This window comes from Hibiscus syriacus, unplaced genomic scaffold, assembly GCF_006381635.1.
Source record: "Hibiscus syriacus cultivar Baekdansim isolate YM2019G1 unplaced genomic scaffold, ASM638163v2 tig00110365_pilon, whole genome shotgun sequence".
NCBI classification, from domain to species: domain Eukaryota; kingdom Viridiplantae; phylum Streptophyta; class Magnoliopsida; order Malvales; family Malvaceae; genus Hibiscus; species Hibiscus syriacus.
Window position 1 is genome coordinate 432,064 of NW_024062703.1, and position 16,465 is coordinate 448,528.

General features: G+C 30.1%; 1 protein-coding gene across 1 annotated transcript; it reads right to left on the reverse strand.

Moving 5' to 3' along the window:
* Nucleotides 1–7,944: 7,944 nt before the first annotated feature.
* Nucleotides 7,945–8,669, reverse strand: LOC120121202. Its single transcript, XM_039140617.1, has 2 exons — nt 8,248–8,669; nt 7,945–8,168 (listed from the first exon to the last, which is right to left on the reverse strand). Exons 1-2 carry the CDS (start codon nt 8,586–8,588, stop codon nt 8,018–8,020), a joined length of 492 nt encoding a protein of 163 aa, XP_038996548.1. The 5' UTR covers nt 8,589–8,669; the 3' UTR covers nt 7,945–8,017.
* Nucleotides 8,670–16,465: the final 7,796 nt, after the last annotated feature.

Sequence of the window (16,465 nt, forward strand, 5' to 3'; positions counted from 1 at the left end):
CTTAAGTTGAGATTTAATTCTAAGTTTATCAAGTTGTGTGGCTGAATTTGAAAAGTCTAAGAAAGTTTAGGATGAAATTGTAAGCTTTTGAATGTTTAAGTGTTGATTTGAATATTTTATTGAGATGCTGGAAATTTTATGTGATTAATGTGAAATGATCATAATGGTGAAGGGCCATTATGGATTAAATAGAAAGTTGATACGAATTCTAAAAATAATTCATAATTAGTAGTTGGAATATGAATTTAGTAAAAGTTGAAGAGTTGATAGTGAAACGAAATATTCATGGAATTTAAGGAATATTTTGAGAAGTTTGAAATTACGATGGAAGTACGATTTAGTTTTATATCAATTTAAGTATAGAATTTATTTTTATAGAATTTATATTTTAAATTTATATTATGTTAGTTTGATACTAACGAATAGTTTGAATATTCTATGTTATTATATGACGTCGTCAGTTCACGGTAAATTTAGTGATTCAAGTAGCTTGAAAGGGAAGGAAAAAGTGTCAGACCGGGAAGATTATTGTGGAAAAGATTTGATAGCGAGGCAAATGTGAGTGCATTTCATTTGTATATATGTTTCGACCGAACATTGGCTTGCGATGAGCCAATGTCGGAGTTACATTAAAAAGTGACTCCTAATATTATGTGAAGTGTGATTCAAGTTTATATGTTTATTTAGTAAGCTAATAGAAATAGCGATAAGTTAAAGACACTAGTTGGTAAAATCTGCCTAGAAATTATCTTTTGAACAATAAGTTTAGAAAATCATCATAAATTATTAAACAATGATTAGAGGATGAATCTTATACTATTGGATTCATCTATCAGTCTAGTTTCGTTTAGAAAAAAATGAAAACTGATTTCAAGAAGTATACAAAAAGATATGAAATTTTAATCAGTGATAGGTCAGAAAACATGACAGCAGATTCTGTCCAAAACAGCTTCTGTCAGTCAAATTTGAAAATTCGCTATAAATTGTACAAGTGAAACTAGACGGAGTGCCTTATATGGTTAGATTCATATTTAAGTTTAGTTTCATTAGTGCAAACGGAATAATTTTTTAATAGATATATTAATACATAATAATATTTCTTTGAAGGTAGTGCAAACTGCCAGAATATGAAATTTCAATAAATTTTGTAGTGGAAGCAATTTTTAAAGCTTAGTGAGGCTTATATTTGATTTATAAGTAAATTGTTCAAATGAGTCTAGTTTATTTATTTAACTACTCTGATCGAGGACGACTTGCGATAAGTCAACCCCATTTTATTTTCCAATATTATTTATAAATTTTTAGTATGGAATATTTCTATAATATTTTTTTCGTCAAGTTTTATAAATGATTTTAGGTATGAACTGCCCAAGTATGATATTTACAGTTATCAGATGATTTTCAGTTATCAGATATTTACAATTATCAGATGATTTTCAGTTATCAGATGTTTTCAGTTATTAGATGTTTTACAGTTATCAGACATATATTAATAAATGATTCTATGACGATAAATATAAGCCCATTGTATGTTGCATTGAGAGTCGTAGGTACATTTGGTAAGTCATTAAGTGAGTGCTTATCAATTATCAGTTCAATTTTGGTACATTCGTGTACCAATGTTCAGCACCATTGGTGCTCATGTTATGATTACATTAAAGTGCATCATATCGCAGTTTCAGTTATGATTCTGCACCGTGTTGTGCCTAGTGCGCACCTTATACTCACGTACCTTGTATTCTCTTACATATATATTGGGCTATAACAGTAAGTGTGAAAGTTATGACAGTATATAAAAGAAAAGAACATAGAATTGAAAAAAAAAGTTATGAAATATGTTCGAATGAAAAGAACAAAAGTTATTTATGATATTTAATGATGACTTACATGAAAAATCATGAGATGATAATTTTCAGGTTTTCATAAGAAAAATGGTGTGACTAGTCGATTAAAGATTTTAATTATTTTTTTAATTTTAGTTTATTGTTTATATTTTATGGATTTTATGTTTTAGCTATATTTCTGTCTCACTAAGTTTTACTTAGCACATGATGATATCATGCATAGGTTCGGATAAAGTAGTGGACATGAAGTGAGGAATTAGCCAACATCTTATGAAAAATCAAACCTACCGATAATATCAGTAAGACATCCTAACTTTGACTCATGCATGTATTATATATGTTGGGTTGCTTTATCATATTTATTTTAAAAGGGTTAGGGATTATTTTCTTTAGTTTTGTCTAATTTTAGTATTAATCATATTTATGAGTGAATAGTTTAAATGTTATATTTTAAATGGTTAAAAATCAAGCGGTATTAGGCAATTGTATATGGATATGAAACAACACCGAACTACCTAATTATCGACTGAAATCGGATTTGTTTCAATGATCAAATAGTGTTTTATAAATTTATATGATTAAAGAAAAACTCTTTAAAGTTTAAAAGGAAATTATTAAATGAAACAAAAGTTTTAACCATTTAAGTTCAACAAATATCACTTGAGTTGATGTGACATCTTTAACTTGTATTACGAGACATATACGGGCTAAAAGTATTACATTTATGTTGATAGTGTTGAGTATGATAATGTGCTGATTTAGCATAGTTGAATGATAGAAGAATTAGAAAAATTATAGTCTAAATCTTAAATCTTAAACGATGTACTTAAATGATAATTACTAAATACGATGTGGGTGTGTTGGAAATCTGCATGGCAAATGGCAATGGCAGAACCCTGATAATAAGTTATATTACAGCGTAAAATACAAGGTAAAGGCAAAGTCAAAACACAGAAAAGACAATAAAGAAATGTCCAAGAGATATCATATGGATTATGGAATAAGATGGCCCTAAACTTAAGTTTAATAAAAATATCTGTAATGATTTGTTTAATTGGTTGGTGTTTCATAAAAATAGATGCTTGTGTCATTAGATATATCATTGAACCCCACAAAGAGATCGTAATTTATATATCTTCCTCAAAATTAGCATCATTCACTTGCCACTTCATGCTCATCCACTTGCATTTGTCTGTATTTGTTTATATATGATTTCCGACCTAACCCTACTTGACTTATCATCTCATCAAATACTATCATTTCGGGGCATCATATGATCAAAGTTGTCAAATTATGGTTTCGGTCCCTACCATGATGAAAATGAAGCACGATGACTAAATTCGGAATCGGAGACAGTGTAAGGACAAAAACCACAATTTATATGTTGATTGATGATCAGTCGAAATCAATGGGCAAATGTGGAACATATGTGGCGCTTATAGGACAACGTGTGGTGAGACGAGACACGAAAAAGAAAGGGCTGCTGGCTCATCTTTTACGTATAAATAAACAAAAAGCAGAAGAAGAAAAAAAAGAACCCTAAAAACACGCCGAGGAACTGCAGCAAAAAGATGGGTCCAGACCCTTTAATTTGGCGTTCTGCAGCTGCTGCAAAGATGATAATGATAATAGGTAAAATAATAAACTCCATTTTCCTTTTACACTTGTTCCGTATGTTAATGTTATGTCAGGTCTATTGGACCCACTTTTGTTTTTATTATAAATTATGTATTTAGTACTAAGGTTATCAATTTTAACTCGTTTTAGTACATAAATTTTTATTTTTTTTAAATCATATCTAAATTTTTTTTTTGTTTCATTTTAGTATCTCACTTCAAAAATATAACGTTGAGTTTTGAAAGGAATTTAAAGTTTTGATACTAAAACGGATCAAAATTGGTAGTTTAGGTACTAAAAACGTTAAATTTTTAACGATAGATACTAAAATGAAAGAAAAACTAAACATTAGATATGATTTCACTACAAGAATATGCACTTTTAGTGACGATACAAATGGTCATTAAGAACACTAAATTTAGACGCTAAAATGTATAGTAACCAAATTTTCAAGTCATCACTTGTCGTAACTAATAACTTTATTACTATTATATTAGTGACAATTATTCTAAAATTTTTACAATTGTTCTTTCTTTTGTGACCATCTAATCGACACAATTATCAATATAAATTGTGATGATTTTTTGACACTAAAAATATAGTTTGTGACCATCAATGTGATCACACTAAGTATTTTTAGTGATCAAATGTTCGATACTATTATTAATAGAAATTGTGATAAATTTATTTGACACTGAAAGTATATTTTGTGACCACCAATATTGTCACAGTAAGTGTTTTTTAGTGACCAAATGTTCAACACTATTAACAATAACTCTATCACTATTATATTAGTGATGACTTTAATGAATTGTCACAATTACTTGTATTTTTTTGTGACTACTTTTTTAACACATAAATATTAATAACAATGACAAAAAATTAGACACCAATATTATACTTATTAGTGACAAATATTTTATCACAACTACATAACTAAATTAATTAAAAAAATTATTATGCAATCAATTATAGTAGATATTACATTTTTTTCGTTAATGATAGATGACGCGACATCTTCACATATTTATTTTTTTATAACAACCAGCATCTGATTTTAGATCGGATACTACATAAGCATGGTTTAGTGTCTTATCTCGCTAGACCATCTGATTATTGGTTTAACATGTTATTTTTTAATAAAATTAATACAATACGTGTCTTTTAAAATGATCGAACATTGGACCTTCAGGGAAAAAGTGCAACGCCTAGCCTCTGTGTTGAGAAAAAATATATAAGTTGTTGACAAAAAAATAATATTTATGTTAAACTATTGTTTGAATTAATTTTATTTATTTTAATATATATATAATAGTAATTATTATTATAATAATAATTTAATTAAATTTTTATGATTTCTCATATGAAATACATTCATGAAAGATTTATATAAAAAATAATTAGGTTTATTTTAAAGTTTAATCATATAAATATTAAGATTTAAATATAAAATAATACAAAGTGTTCTTAAATTATATTTAGAAAATAAAATTAAAATATTTGAAAAATTCACATATATCTCCATAAAGATCATAAATTACATATTAAAATTAATCAATTATTTTGAAGAAAAAACTAATCATAATTGAAGATTAAATGGTACTATCAAAGCTTCTAGTATCGTCGGTCATTTATACAATTTGAATGGTTATTGAAATTTAAAATTTTAAAATGTATACATACTAAAATTGATCAAATTAGAGTTTAAGACTAATAACCAAATTTTATCATTTGACAAACTAGTTTATCTTGCAATAATTTTAATTATTATTGATGTCAACATTTATCACAACAAAAATTAAAATTTTAAGTGAGAAACAAATTTATTGTAACAATAAATATCAAATAATAGTGATCACTTTATATATTGTCACTATCATATCATTTCTCACCAAGGAAATAATTATGCCAATTTAAGTATTATAATAGTGTCAAAGTTTTTGTGGCGGTAAAATTTGTATCACAATTATATACTTATAGAGAGAATTTAATTGTGAACAAAATATAATCATCATAATTGTTACTATAACATTGACGAAATAAAAATACATCACACACTACAGCAAAACATGTATTTTGCGGCGTTTTTTTAACCTATAGCGGCGTTTTTAAGCGTCGCTAAAAACACATGCGGCGTTATGACAAATGCCGCAAAAAGCGCCGCTAAAAAGTTAGCGGCTTTTTTTTAAAAACACCGCAATAGGTTACAACATATAGCGGTGTTTTCTGAACAAACGCCGCAATAGGATTTGTTATTTAGCGGCGTTTGTCAGAAAAACGCCGCAATAGGCGTTGATGTTTAATGGCGTTTTTTCTAAAAATGCCGCAAATGGTTTTGAGATGTAGCAGCGTTTTACTTAAAACCGCCGTAATAGGTTTTGATATTTTGCGACGTTTTTCCCAAAAATGCCGCAGTAAGTTATGTTTTTTAGCGGTCTGCGGCGTTTTTATCGAAAACGGCGCAATAAGGGTTGAGAATTAGCGGCGTTTCTAGTGCAAAAACGCCGCTAAATGCATGGTATATTGCGGCGTTTCTAGTATATAAACGCCGCTAAATGTTTGGTATATTGCGGCATTTCTAGTTTGCAAACGCCGCTAAATAACACAGGATTTTTCAATTCTAAAAATAATGCTTGATTACCCCAAATCTATTTTTTCAACCTGTTCCATTATCCAACAAACAAAACAACTATAACATTAAACTCTATATCCATAACAAACAACATCAAATCTAATATAATAAATATAAATTTTCATTAACATAATATAAGTTCAGTTAAACAAGTTTCAATAACATTAACAGAATGCTCATAACATACATAAATGAGACTAGGATGGTGGATTCTGAGGTTGCGTTTTCTGTATCATTAGCATCATATCATTGAGTCGTTTTTCAAATTCTTCACATCTCTGCTGATATGTTGCTTATCTCTGTGCTGCTGCTTCTTTCTCTGCTTCCACTGCTGTTCTCTCTGCTTCCCTTTCTTCATTTTCCGCTTTCAAATTTTCCGCTTTCAAGTTAGCCATTATTTCCTTGTTTTAACCATAAAGATTAGGGTTTATCGATATTTGTCTATCTTGGGGGGATTGATTTGTAATTTCATGAAACAAATTAAGAAATCGTGAGAAACCAGATTATAAATACATATAAACAACCAATATAAAAAGTATAAGATTAAACCCTGAAAATATTTCAAAGCTAAGGTTCAAATTATTCAAAGAAAGAAGGTTCAAAGAAACAAATCTGATTAATATTCCCTAAAACTCTCTTAATGGAAACGACTCAAGAAAAAAACAGTAGAGAAATGCCAAACAAAGGGTCCACAAATGTAGTATTCACTGGTTAGGAGAAATAAAAATCTTGAATTAACAAACACAAATGCAAATCAAACATAAGTACAAGACTAACATTAACAAATTTAAAATAAAACAACTGTGTATATCTATACAAATTTAAGATCTTCTTGCTCAACAACTGTGTATGTATATAAATACCACAATAAAAAGCTCTTGCAGGTTAGTTTGTATGTTTTTCTTTAAAAATTAAAAATAAATTGTGGTTAAGTTATAACGCTTCTGTTATAACGAAAAGTAGCTTCAAGCTCTATCATTATGGGTGTTCTGGATGAAGCCTTTACATCAACTTATTCATTCAGTTGTTAACTAAGTATAAGCAGTGTAGGTTCACATCTTCATTAAAATCAGTGTTGCAATAAACCTTTTTGCAGAATCAGCTTCTAGATGTTGCATTTAGCTTTACAGTTTCTATCAGTCGGAAATCATAGAATATATTGAGAAAGTGAAAACATGTATATGGGAATAAAAAAACAGTGAAAACTGGTAACCATCTTTATCATTGTATGAAAAAGTGAAAACATGTATATGAGAATCAAAAACAGTGAAAGAAAGAATAATCCTCATTCTTCAAGAAACATTTACAACATTAAGCACTATCATAATTAAATTAACACAACGGATTAAAAGCTGCCACTGAAAGTTAATTCCTTACCTAACAGGTAATATTAAGAGACAAGAAATCACATCAATATGATATCAACGATCATCCAATAAAAGTAAACAAATGATATATGTAGCCTACACCACAAGTTCAAAATTTTTGAAGCTTCAAGTTGATTTTGAAACCTGAAATCGAAGCAAAATCCAAGCTTCGTTTCTCATTGTGTATCCATGTTTTTTCTTGTTTAAAGAAAAGTCGTGTGATTTAAATTTGATATGTTCTCTCTTCAGTTCCAAAATTATGCCTCATCAATCTCAGTGAATTTAAAGCCAAAACTCAATTCTGCAAAATCTCAACATAACCCCTTTTAACAAAAAAAAATTAAAGAAAAAACAGCTGATAAAGCTTAACAAGACCCTACCTTCTCCAAACTATTCGATAAAAACATATATTAAAATTTTTAATAAGCCCTAGCTAAGTATTTTTGGTACAAAAGACAATTGAAACTAATAATCAAAATGTTCCCGAATTCAAATTAGATGGCATCAAAGCTAATCAGCATCAAATTTCCAGAGTTATATATGATATATCAACGAAGCTAACAGAGAGAGAAACGAATGAACAAACTTCGCTTAAGTCCTTCAGCAGCAGCTTTCAACTTCTCCGGATTGAGAGGCGTATATTTGTCCTTTCGCAATTCATTAGTCGTCGATGCCGTGATTGAATTCTCCGTACTCGGCAACTCCCACCTGCAAATTTCTCCATCCAAATACAATAGGGAAAAAGAAAAAAGAAAACAAGAATTTGTTGTAAATAGAAAGGGCTGACCTTTTGGGGCCAAAAGTAACCTGGGGAAGAGAATCGTAAGCCCTGAGAGGGTTCAAGGCATCAGGTGAAGAACTGGAGGCGTTGTTTGGATTAGAATGGAGTGCCCACTTGAAGGTCCTTGAAAGAGACGAAGGATCGAACGGTTGCCGGAAGATCTTGGAAGGCAAAGAATGTTTGAGGACCTCAGGAAGCACGTCGGCTTGAACTTGTTGCTCGAGCGATGGTGGATTCGATGAGGGGGTTTTGGGGGTTTTCTCCGCCAAACGGTTAACGGATTGTTTGGTTTCCTGGAAAAAGAAGGCGGCTTCTTTCGCCGCTTGTCTTCCCGCGAGAAAACTCATGGTGTTTTCTTCGGATTGGAGCAATGGCAGAGTTTGGATTCAGGATATTTATTGGGGTTTTGGAATATTTTTGTCTGAATTTCAACTTTCAAGGTTTTCATTTTCAAAGTATTTTAACACCGTCTTAAAAAAATATTTTTATATACTTTTTATTAATCTAAAATAAATATAAGATAATATTAATTCAAAAATTCTAAATCATTCGATATTAAATATTTATATCACTAACATACATAGTGTATTAGTGTTTGAACTCAAAGCTTTAGTAATGAATTTTTATTATTATTTAAAGTTCTAAATTCAAACATTTATATATATAAGGGCATGAAGGTTTAATGTAAAATGATTGAAATTTTTTGAAACTCTTATATTCACTCATACTAATAAAAAGAAAGATAAATTACATGTTTAGTATTTAAATTAGCGTTTGGCGTTTTTTGCGGCGTTTTTTTTAAAAACGCCAATAAAATACAAATATTTTGCGGCGTTTGTTATAAGAACGCGACTATATAATACACCTATTGCGGCGTTTGTAAAAAACCGCCGCTATTATACTACTCATTAGCGGCGTTTATATCTAAAAACGCCGCAAAATGTGTAATATATAGCGGCGTTTTTTGATACAAACGCCACTAAATACCTTTATTTATATAAGATTAACATATTTTAAATATTTCATTTCTTCTATACATAACCTAAAGTTACAACCATACATTTTAATTAAGACAGAAGTCCTTATGCATAAAACTACTTAACAACAAAATACATTATAATTTAGAAACATTAAAGTACTTATGCATAAACAATCTTCACCATACATTATAATTTAGAAACATTAAAGTACTTATAGATAAACAGTCTTCAACATACATTATAATTTAGAAACATTAAAGTACTTATGCATAAACAGTCTTCACCATATTGTTCAGTACAATTTAGTCTTCATTGCTCCTTCGTGGGGAAAGGACGTAGGAAAGCTGTTTTCCTTGTTTGACGACGCATCGTTAAGTTTTTCCTCCGTGTAAATTCTATATGGAGAAACTCTTCATCCATTTCACCAAATAAATCTCTTACCTCCGGTTCACCAAGAAGACTCCTTGCGCGCTTCAGTGCTTCACTTGAAACAGATAACGACCCTCCACCTACAGTATAAAACTTGATTGGAGGTGCTTGGGAATTGAATCAAACATTAAAATATATTTAAATAGATGATATAAACGTTTACTTGGAGTAACAGTAGAGGCAACATTGTCTTCATTGAGGATCGATACTGCTTTTGCAATTGAAGATTCTTTCAACGCCACAGAGTTACCAAATTCGTTTCTAAACATAGGGTATTTATCCATTTCTCTATCATCATTCTCAATAAGCTTCGAAGATCCTACATGCGTACGATCTATGAAATTTGAGTCGTACAAAAAGGGAAATATAGCGGCATAAAGATTCATAGAATTTTACCTTCAAGTAGGAGATCAGCCATGGAAGGGTATGGAACAATATGAGTTCCTGTCGAGTCATCATCGAGTTTCGACGACGAAACCGGACCGATAGCCTCCCAGCGATAATTTGATCCATCGTCAGAGCAAAGACGCCACGCAGACATTCCGACGATAATTTCTCTTACTCAAGGCAAGACCTGTTCTTTTTTTCTCAAATATGTTAGCTTTCTGGGTTTTCCCCATTTTCAGAACACCAACCAAAACAAAATTGAAAAAGATCATTAGTGATAAGAGGGATCAAACCGTGGAATTGTGTTATAGTTCGTCGGTGAGAGGGCAGATTTGGTCGCCGGGATAGACAAAAGATGACGTCGCTTGGAATCGTGTGAGGGTCGTTGTTGTACCAGAGAAGAAACTATGAGGGAAGAAGAGTTGAAATGATTTTAGGGTTTGGGTGGGAGAAAAGGGAGGACAATATATTTAACATTTTACGGCGTTTTTAACAAACGCCACTATATCACATGTTTTTTACGGCGTTTATACAAAAAACGCCGCTAATTTACCACTCTATTGTGGCATTTTTGGTATAAATGCCGCTAAATTAACACTATATTGCGGCGTTTTAGTAAAATGCCGCTACATGTCTACTATATTGCGGCGTTTTTACTATAAACGCCGCTATTGTTTAACCTTTCTGTGGCGTTTGTCTAAAAACGACGCAAAAACTATTATTAATTACGGCGTTTGTTGAAAAACGCCGCTATATTTATACTCTATTGTAGCGTTTTCATAAAAAACGCCGCTAAAGTCTCAATTTGTGGCGTTTGGATTGAAAACGCTGCTATATGTAATACTTTTGTGGCGTTTTATCAACAAACGCCGCTAAAAACGCCGCTACAAAACAGTTTTGCTGTAGTGACACTTATTTTTATTAATAATGTCGTACAAAATTTGTCACCAAAATTTTAATATATGTGACAAAATTACTAATAGTCACTATCAATTTGTCAGTAAAAATATTTACTCTTGTAGTGATACTTGTGACATAATTTAAGACCGTCACAAGTATACCATTATAAAATGATAAACTTACTAGTGAAAAATGTTATTATCACAATTATAAATAATAATAGTGATCACTTAATATGTTATAACTATTACATTGTTTCTTGTTTAGAAAATGTGATGTCAATTCAAGCATTTTATTAGCGACTAAATACAATATGACACAACTATTCACTTCAATAATGATAAAAATTATTGTCGTCACAAATCACCAACTAAGACCAGTGACAAAAACAATTAACTAAGACTAGTGACGAAAATAATTATCGTCACAAATCCCAACTAAGACTAGTGACAAAATATTTTCTTCACATTTATGAATAATAATAATGACTACATAATATTTTGTCACTATTACAATTTTTCCGCGAAAAATAAGTTGACGCCAATTCGACTATTCTATTAGTGACTAATTGATAATGAAAACTTGCTTTAGACATAATAAATACTATTAGTGACGAATTACTTGTGATGAACTTCAATGTTGTCACAATTATTATCTAAAGAGTGAAAAATAAAAATAAGTCACAATTACTCATTTCAAAATTAACAAAAATAATTTTCATCATAAATAACGTACTTTTTGTGACGAAAATCTTTAGTATCATGGTTAAATGGGCACTAAAAATTTTAATTCTTGTGGTCTTTTGAAAAAAATAAAAGTTTAGATACTAAAACGAATTAAAATTGATGGTTTAAATATTAAAATCATAATTTACCCTTATTTTTATTTATCGACCTTTCCATCTTCTTACTTTGCTTATTTGATTGAAATTGCTTTCTAGGATTGGTTTCATATTGTGTGCGTTGAATTTAATTTCAATGACTATTTTTTATTATTTAAAATGATGATGATGATGATGATAATAATAATAATAATAATAATAATAATAATAATAATAATAATAATAATAATAATAATAATAATAATAATAATAATATGTTGTAGGAAACAAATGTGTTTCATTGACAATAAACGATTCATTTTTCTTGTTTGAATGGAGAGTAGTAGTTAATAAGAGAACAACCGTGATCGATAATTTTATATTGTAAAAGGTTGGTCATAAGGAAGAAGAAGAAGGTATTTATTTGAACAGTGGTTGTAAGTGGTCCATCCTCTTTCTAGTCTTGATTAGATGTATTTATAGTGACCTTTAATGTACATATCAATCGTAGGATCATGATGACCGCATGTAGACTGACCAAACTAAAAAGAATTAATGATTAGACCTTAAATTGTATACTAGTAAGTTACATAGACATGTAGAGAATCTTATTTAGATCTCATTTGCACATTGTGGTTGATTTGAGGTTCTGTGCTCGACCAACGTAAGGTTTTAAGGGCTCTAATAAGTGGAGAGGTCTACAATATTATCACGACAAGCGTCCCTATTGGTTTGATAGTCTAAATGTATTAAGAAATTGTTAAAGAAAGTCTTAAGTTAATAAATTAAAAGTAATCATCATCAAATTAAATATACTTAATGAGATCTTAATTAGTTAGTTATATGGCACACCAACTTGCCACCCAATGCCCATGACTCGACCCTCGCATGCACCATGCTCTTTATCTTTTCTGATCACAAATTGTTTTTCAGTACTACTACTACAAATTTATTAGTATAAGATGATATTTTAAATTTAGATTGATTGATTTATAATATTAATACTTAAACTTTAGACATTGATTAATAATTTTATCGTCACATTTTATTATAGGACGATATTTTTAACTTGGTTGTTTTGTTTATAATGTTAGGATACTTGTTGGCCAAGAATAAGCAAGGGACTACTTTGGACTAAAGAGATGAGCCATACATTTATATATTATATATTATAATAAAGTAAACAATAATTTATCATCATAAAAATTTAATACTAAATTTATTACCATTGTTTTTAATGATACAACATGATTTAATTTACAAATGGTGTATAAAATTATGCATTTTAGATCATAAAAAGAATAGTTTTTATGCTTATTTGATAATAACATCGAGAGCACACATTCGTCTTGCATGAATCCAATATTATTCAAATCCAGGGCCGGATGCACTAACCCACTAGGGGTCAAATGCATCCTCGTTATTTAAGAAAAAAGTGAAATTTAATTTAATATGTTAAGGAAAAATAAATAAAAATAAAAATTTCTGCATATATATTATTTTTAAAAAAGAATATTAAAATTTTAAACATCCATTCTTAAATTTCTGGATCCGCCACTGTTCAAATCTATTTTACTTTCTAATAGAAATTATGTGCAAGTCTAGTACTCTGGTTCGTAATTAAATATATGTTAATGACAGCGAAAACATTTAAAAAGAAAGGATCAACCAATGTTTGTTAAAAAAAGAAGGGGTCATTCAACAATGCAATATGCCTTCATTTGGAAATCTTGAAGCTTGTCATGTGTTTACTTTTAAGGCATTCACATGTATGGGTTGAGTACTTTTAATTCATTATTCCGATGATGAATAAGTCAAATGCCAATGAGGACGAGCCAACAGAAAGGTAATAGCAATGAAAGAATTCCTTTTTCTTTTTTTTTTTGGTGAGGTGTCTAAAAGAAGATATGGGTGAACACATCACATTCTCCCCCACAAAAAATACATATATAGGAATTAGCTTGTTCTAAGCCTATACGCTACCTTTTAGGCCATTTTTCAATGAACAATATGGGTGAACACACCCTACATTGGGTATGGAATGATTATGTCTTGCTTTTTGAAGTTTTTAATTAAAAACCTTAAAAAGTTCTAGGACCAATAAAACTCAACTACCCACATTCATTTTCAATGAGAATTTTTGTGTCTGACAATTACGTCGAGTCTTAGTTATATCTGAAATCAAATCAGATGATGAGATGAGAGGTTTTGACTTTCTTTTGCATCCAATGACTTCAAAAATATGAGAACTACTATGTTAGCTTCAAAGATTCTTTAGTCATAATGCTAATGCATTTGCCACGCGGAGAATGTGACCTCATCATCATCATTACAAGTGGCTGTAAAGAACGATTGGCTATTGCCTATAGCTGCAATGGTTGGACCACAATGAAGTGGTCTAAACTAGAGTCTTAATGTGCGAGGTCAAGCTTGTGTGCTTGCTGTTAAATCCAAGTCAAGAAAACTTTGGCGAAGTCATAAATAAAGCTCTTTATCAGTCTCGTCTCTGGGGAAAAGCATGCGTGTAGGAATCCAAGACCCAAACGTCCTACATAAGCTGAGTTTATATTGAAATTAACACACTTTATGCTTGTTTGTTCAAGATTTCTAGTATGTTTTACCTTGAAACATCAACTTTCAAGAAACAATTCACGTCGTGTTCAGACCTTGAATGATTGAGCATGGGTTCCACTCATACTATAAACGAATGTAGTTCTGTTGTTCATGTCTGTTTTCCAGGTCTAATAATGTTTTCTCATTTCCTTTTAAATTTTGAACAGAACTACGAGCTTCGACAAATAATCTGACTTTTGAATATATCTAACCCAGTGTATTGAAACTAGGGGATGGGGATGGGGATGGGGATGGGTTGGGTGTCCAACCTGACCCGGCCCAAAAATAGACATCCTCCACCTAAATCCGACTAGATCCTAGTTTTGGGTGTCTTCACCTAACTCGGAACTTGACTTGAGTTTTTGGGATAATACCCAACTCGATTATATATATATATATATACTGAAAAAATATAAAGAGTATTATTATAATTATCCTTAAATATATAAGATATATTTATATTATTTATTGAGTCAGATTAAATATTTTTCACTCTAAATCCGAATGGAATCGACCTGAAAATCTCCTCTAAAAAATTGGATCGACCTAAACCCAATATTTTTTTAAATTCAAACAAATTGATTCAGGTTGAGTTAGAACCCGTCAGGTTCGGGTCTCGCGTCTATCCCTAGTATTGTTGGATTCATTGACCCAAACCAAAATGATTGAAGATGAACATTCCTATGGGCCAGTAGATACCTATCCTGGGCTCTCGATGCCCTGAATTAGTAGGGACACACGAGCTGGAAAATGGGTATTTTATTCCATTAGTTCAGGCGAAAAAATTAATTGGCCTAATAGGTTAGTTCGGAATTTATTTTGCAATCTACGACAAATGTTATAATACAAGATAAACTCGTCACATCAAATAATATTTTTATTCAAACTCGTAATGTCGACGTGATGAGTTTAATAAAATATATTTTTTATTAGAATTTATCACATCATGATCAAAAGTTTGAATAAAAAAATATTTTATTGAAATTCGTCTCATTATAGTAAATATCGTAGATCCCTAAATAATTTACTTTATACTCTATTGGACTAAATAATTAACCAGCCTATGGTACTGGGCCAATTTTACTGCAGAGACTCCAAGCTTAAGGCCTCATCAATATAGTTGGTGGAACTTAACCTATAATAATGGCTAGATTAAAGTTATAAATTGATAATATAAGTGATTAAAATATTAATTTTTAAAAGTTAATGATTAAAAGTGAATAACATTATGACGATCATATATCAATATTGTCAAAATCCTAAGGTGAAAGTAAATACATATATGTTTTTGAATAGTTAAAGTAAACGCACAAAAATGTCATCCACTGGGTAGAAAATTAGGTGTAAGTTGCTGTCAACTATCCTTAATGGTATATCAAACTCATTAGATGGGACAAAATTGGAAATTGGATTAATATGGTGAATTATTAGAATGGTTGGGTGAAAATTGTACATTTCTTTTTCAGGCACCAAGTTGTATAATTAATTTCCCACAGTTCAAGTATCAAAAGCTTAATTAACCCTTTCTCTAAGTAATACACAATTTATTTTATATTAATTACGTTTTCCATGTATAAACATTATGGAGTGATTCAAATTCTAATTAGTATTTGAGTTAGATTCTGATATAATTCTAATGATTGGAGATTAATTGATGATTAAGTTTATTTAATAAATATTAGAAAATAAAGTTTATTAGTGATCAAGTAATTGGCTTTATAAGTTAAAGTAGATTTTAATCTTTAAAATTACGAGAGAGATCCTTATGGGTATCTATTTAAGGGTTGAGTTTTGTAGGGATATAAGAAGAATTTGATAAAACATTAGATTTATAGATAAATGAAATTCTTTGTATTTGCACACTAGAGAGCATAGAAACCAGATTTATTTCGGAACTCGTGATTTAGTGTTAGCTTCATGCAATTTTAACATTGGACTTATTTATAATTTCACAATTTAGTAAAGGACTAACGGATAATTTTTCCATTATTTGAAACCAAGGCACATGTACGTAATCAAAATAGCAAAAAAAAAAAAAAAAACGTACTTAACTAAGTCCTAGTTGTCCTTGGAAATGGAATTCACTGCATTCGAA

Excerpts from the sequence above, each read along its gene's own strand:
- LOC120121202 (XM_039140617.1), bottom strand. The coding sequence starts at position 8,588 with ATGAGTTTTCTCGCGGGAAGACAAGCGGCGAAAGAAGCCGCCTTCTTT. Across the intron at positions 8,169-8,247 it reads GTTACTTTTGGCCCCAAAAG|GTGGGAGTTGCCGAGTACGG; the intron begins GTCAGCCCTTTC and ends AGAAATTTGCAG.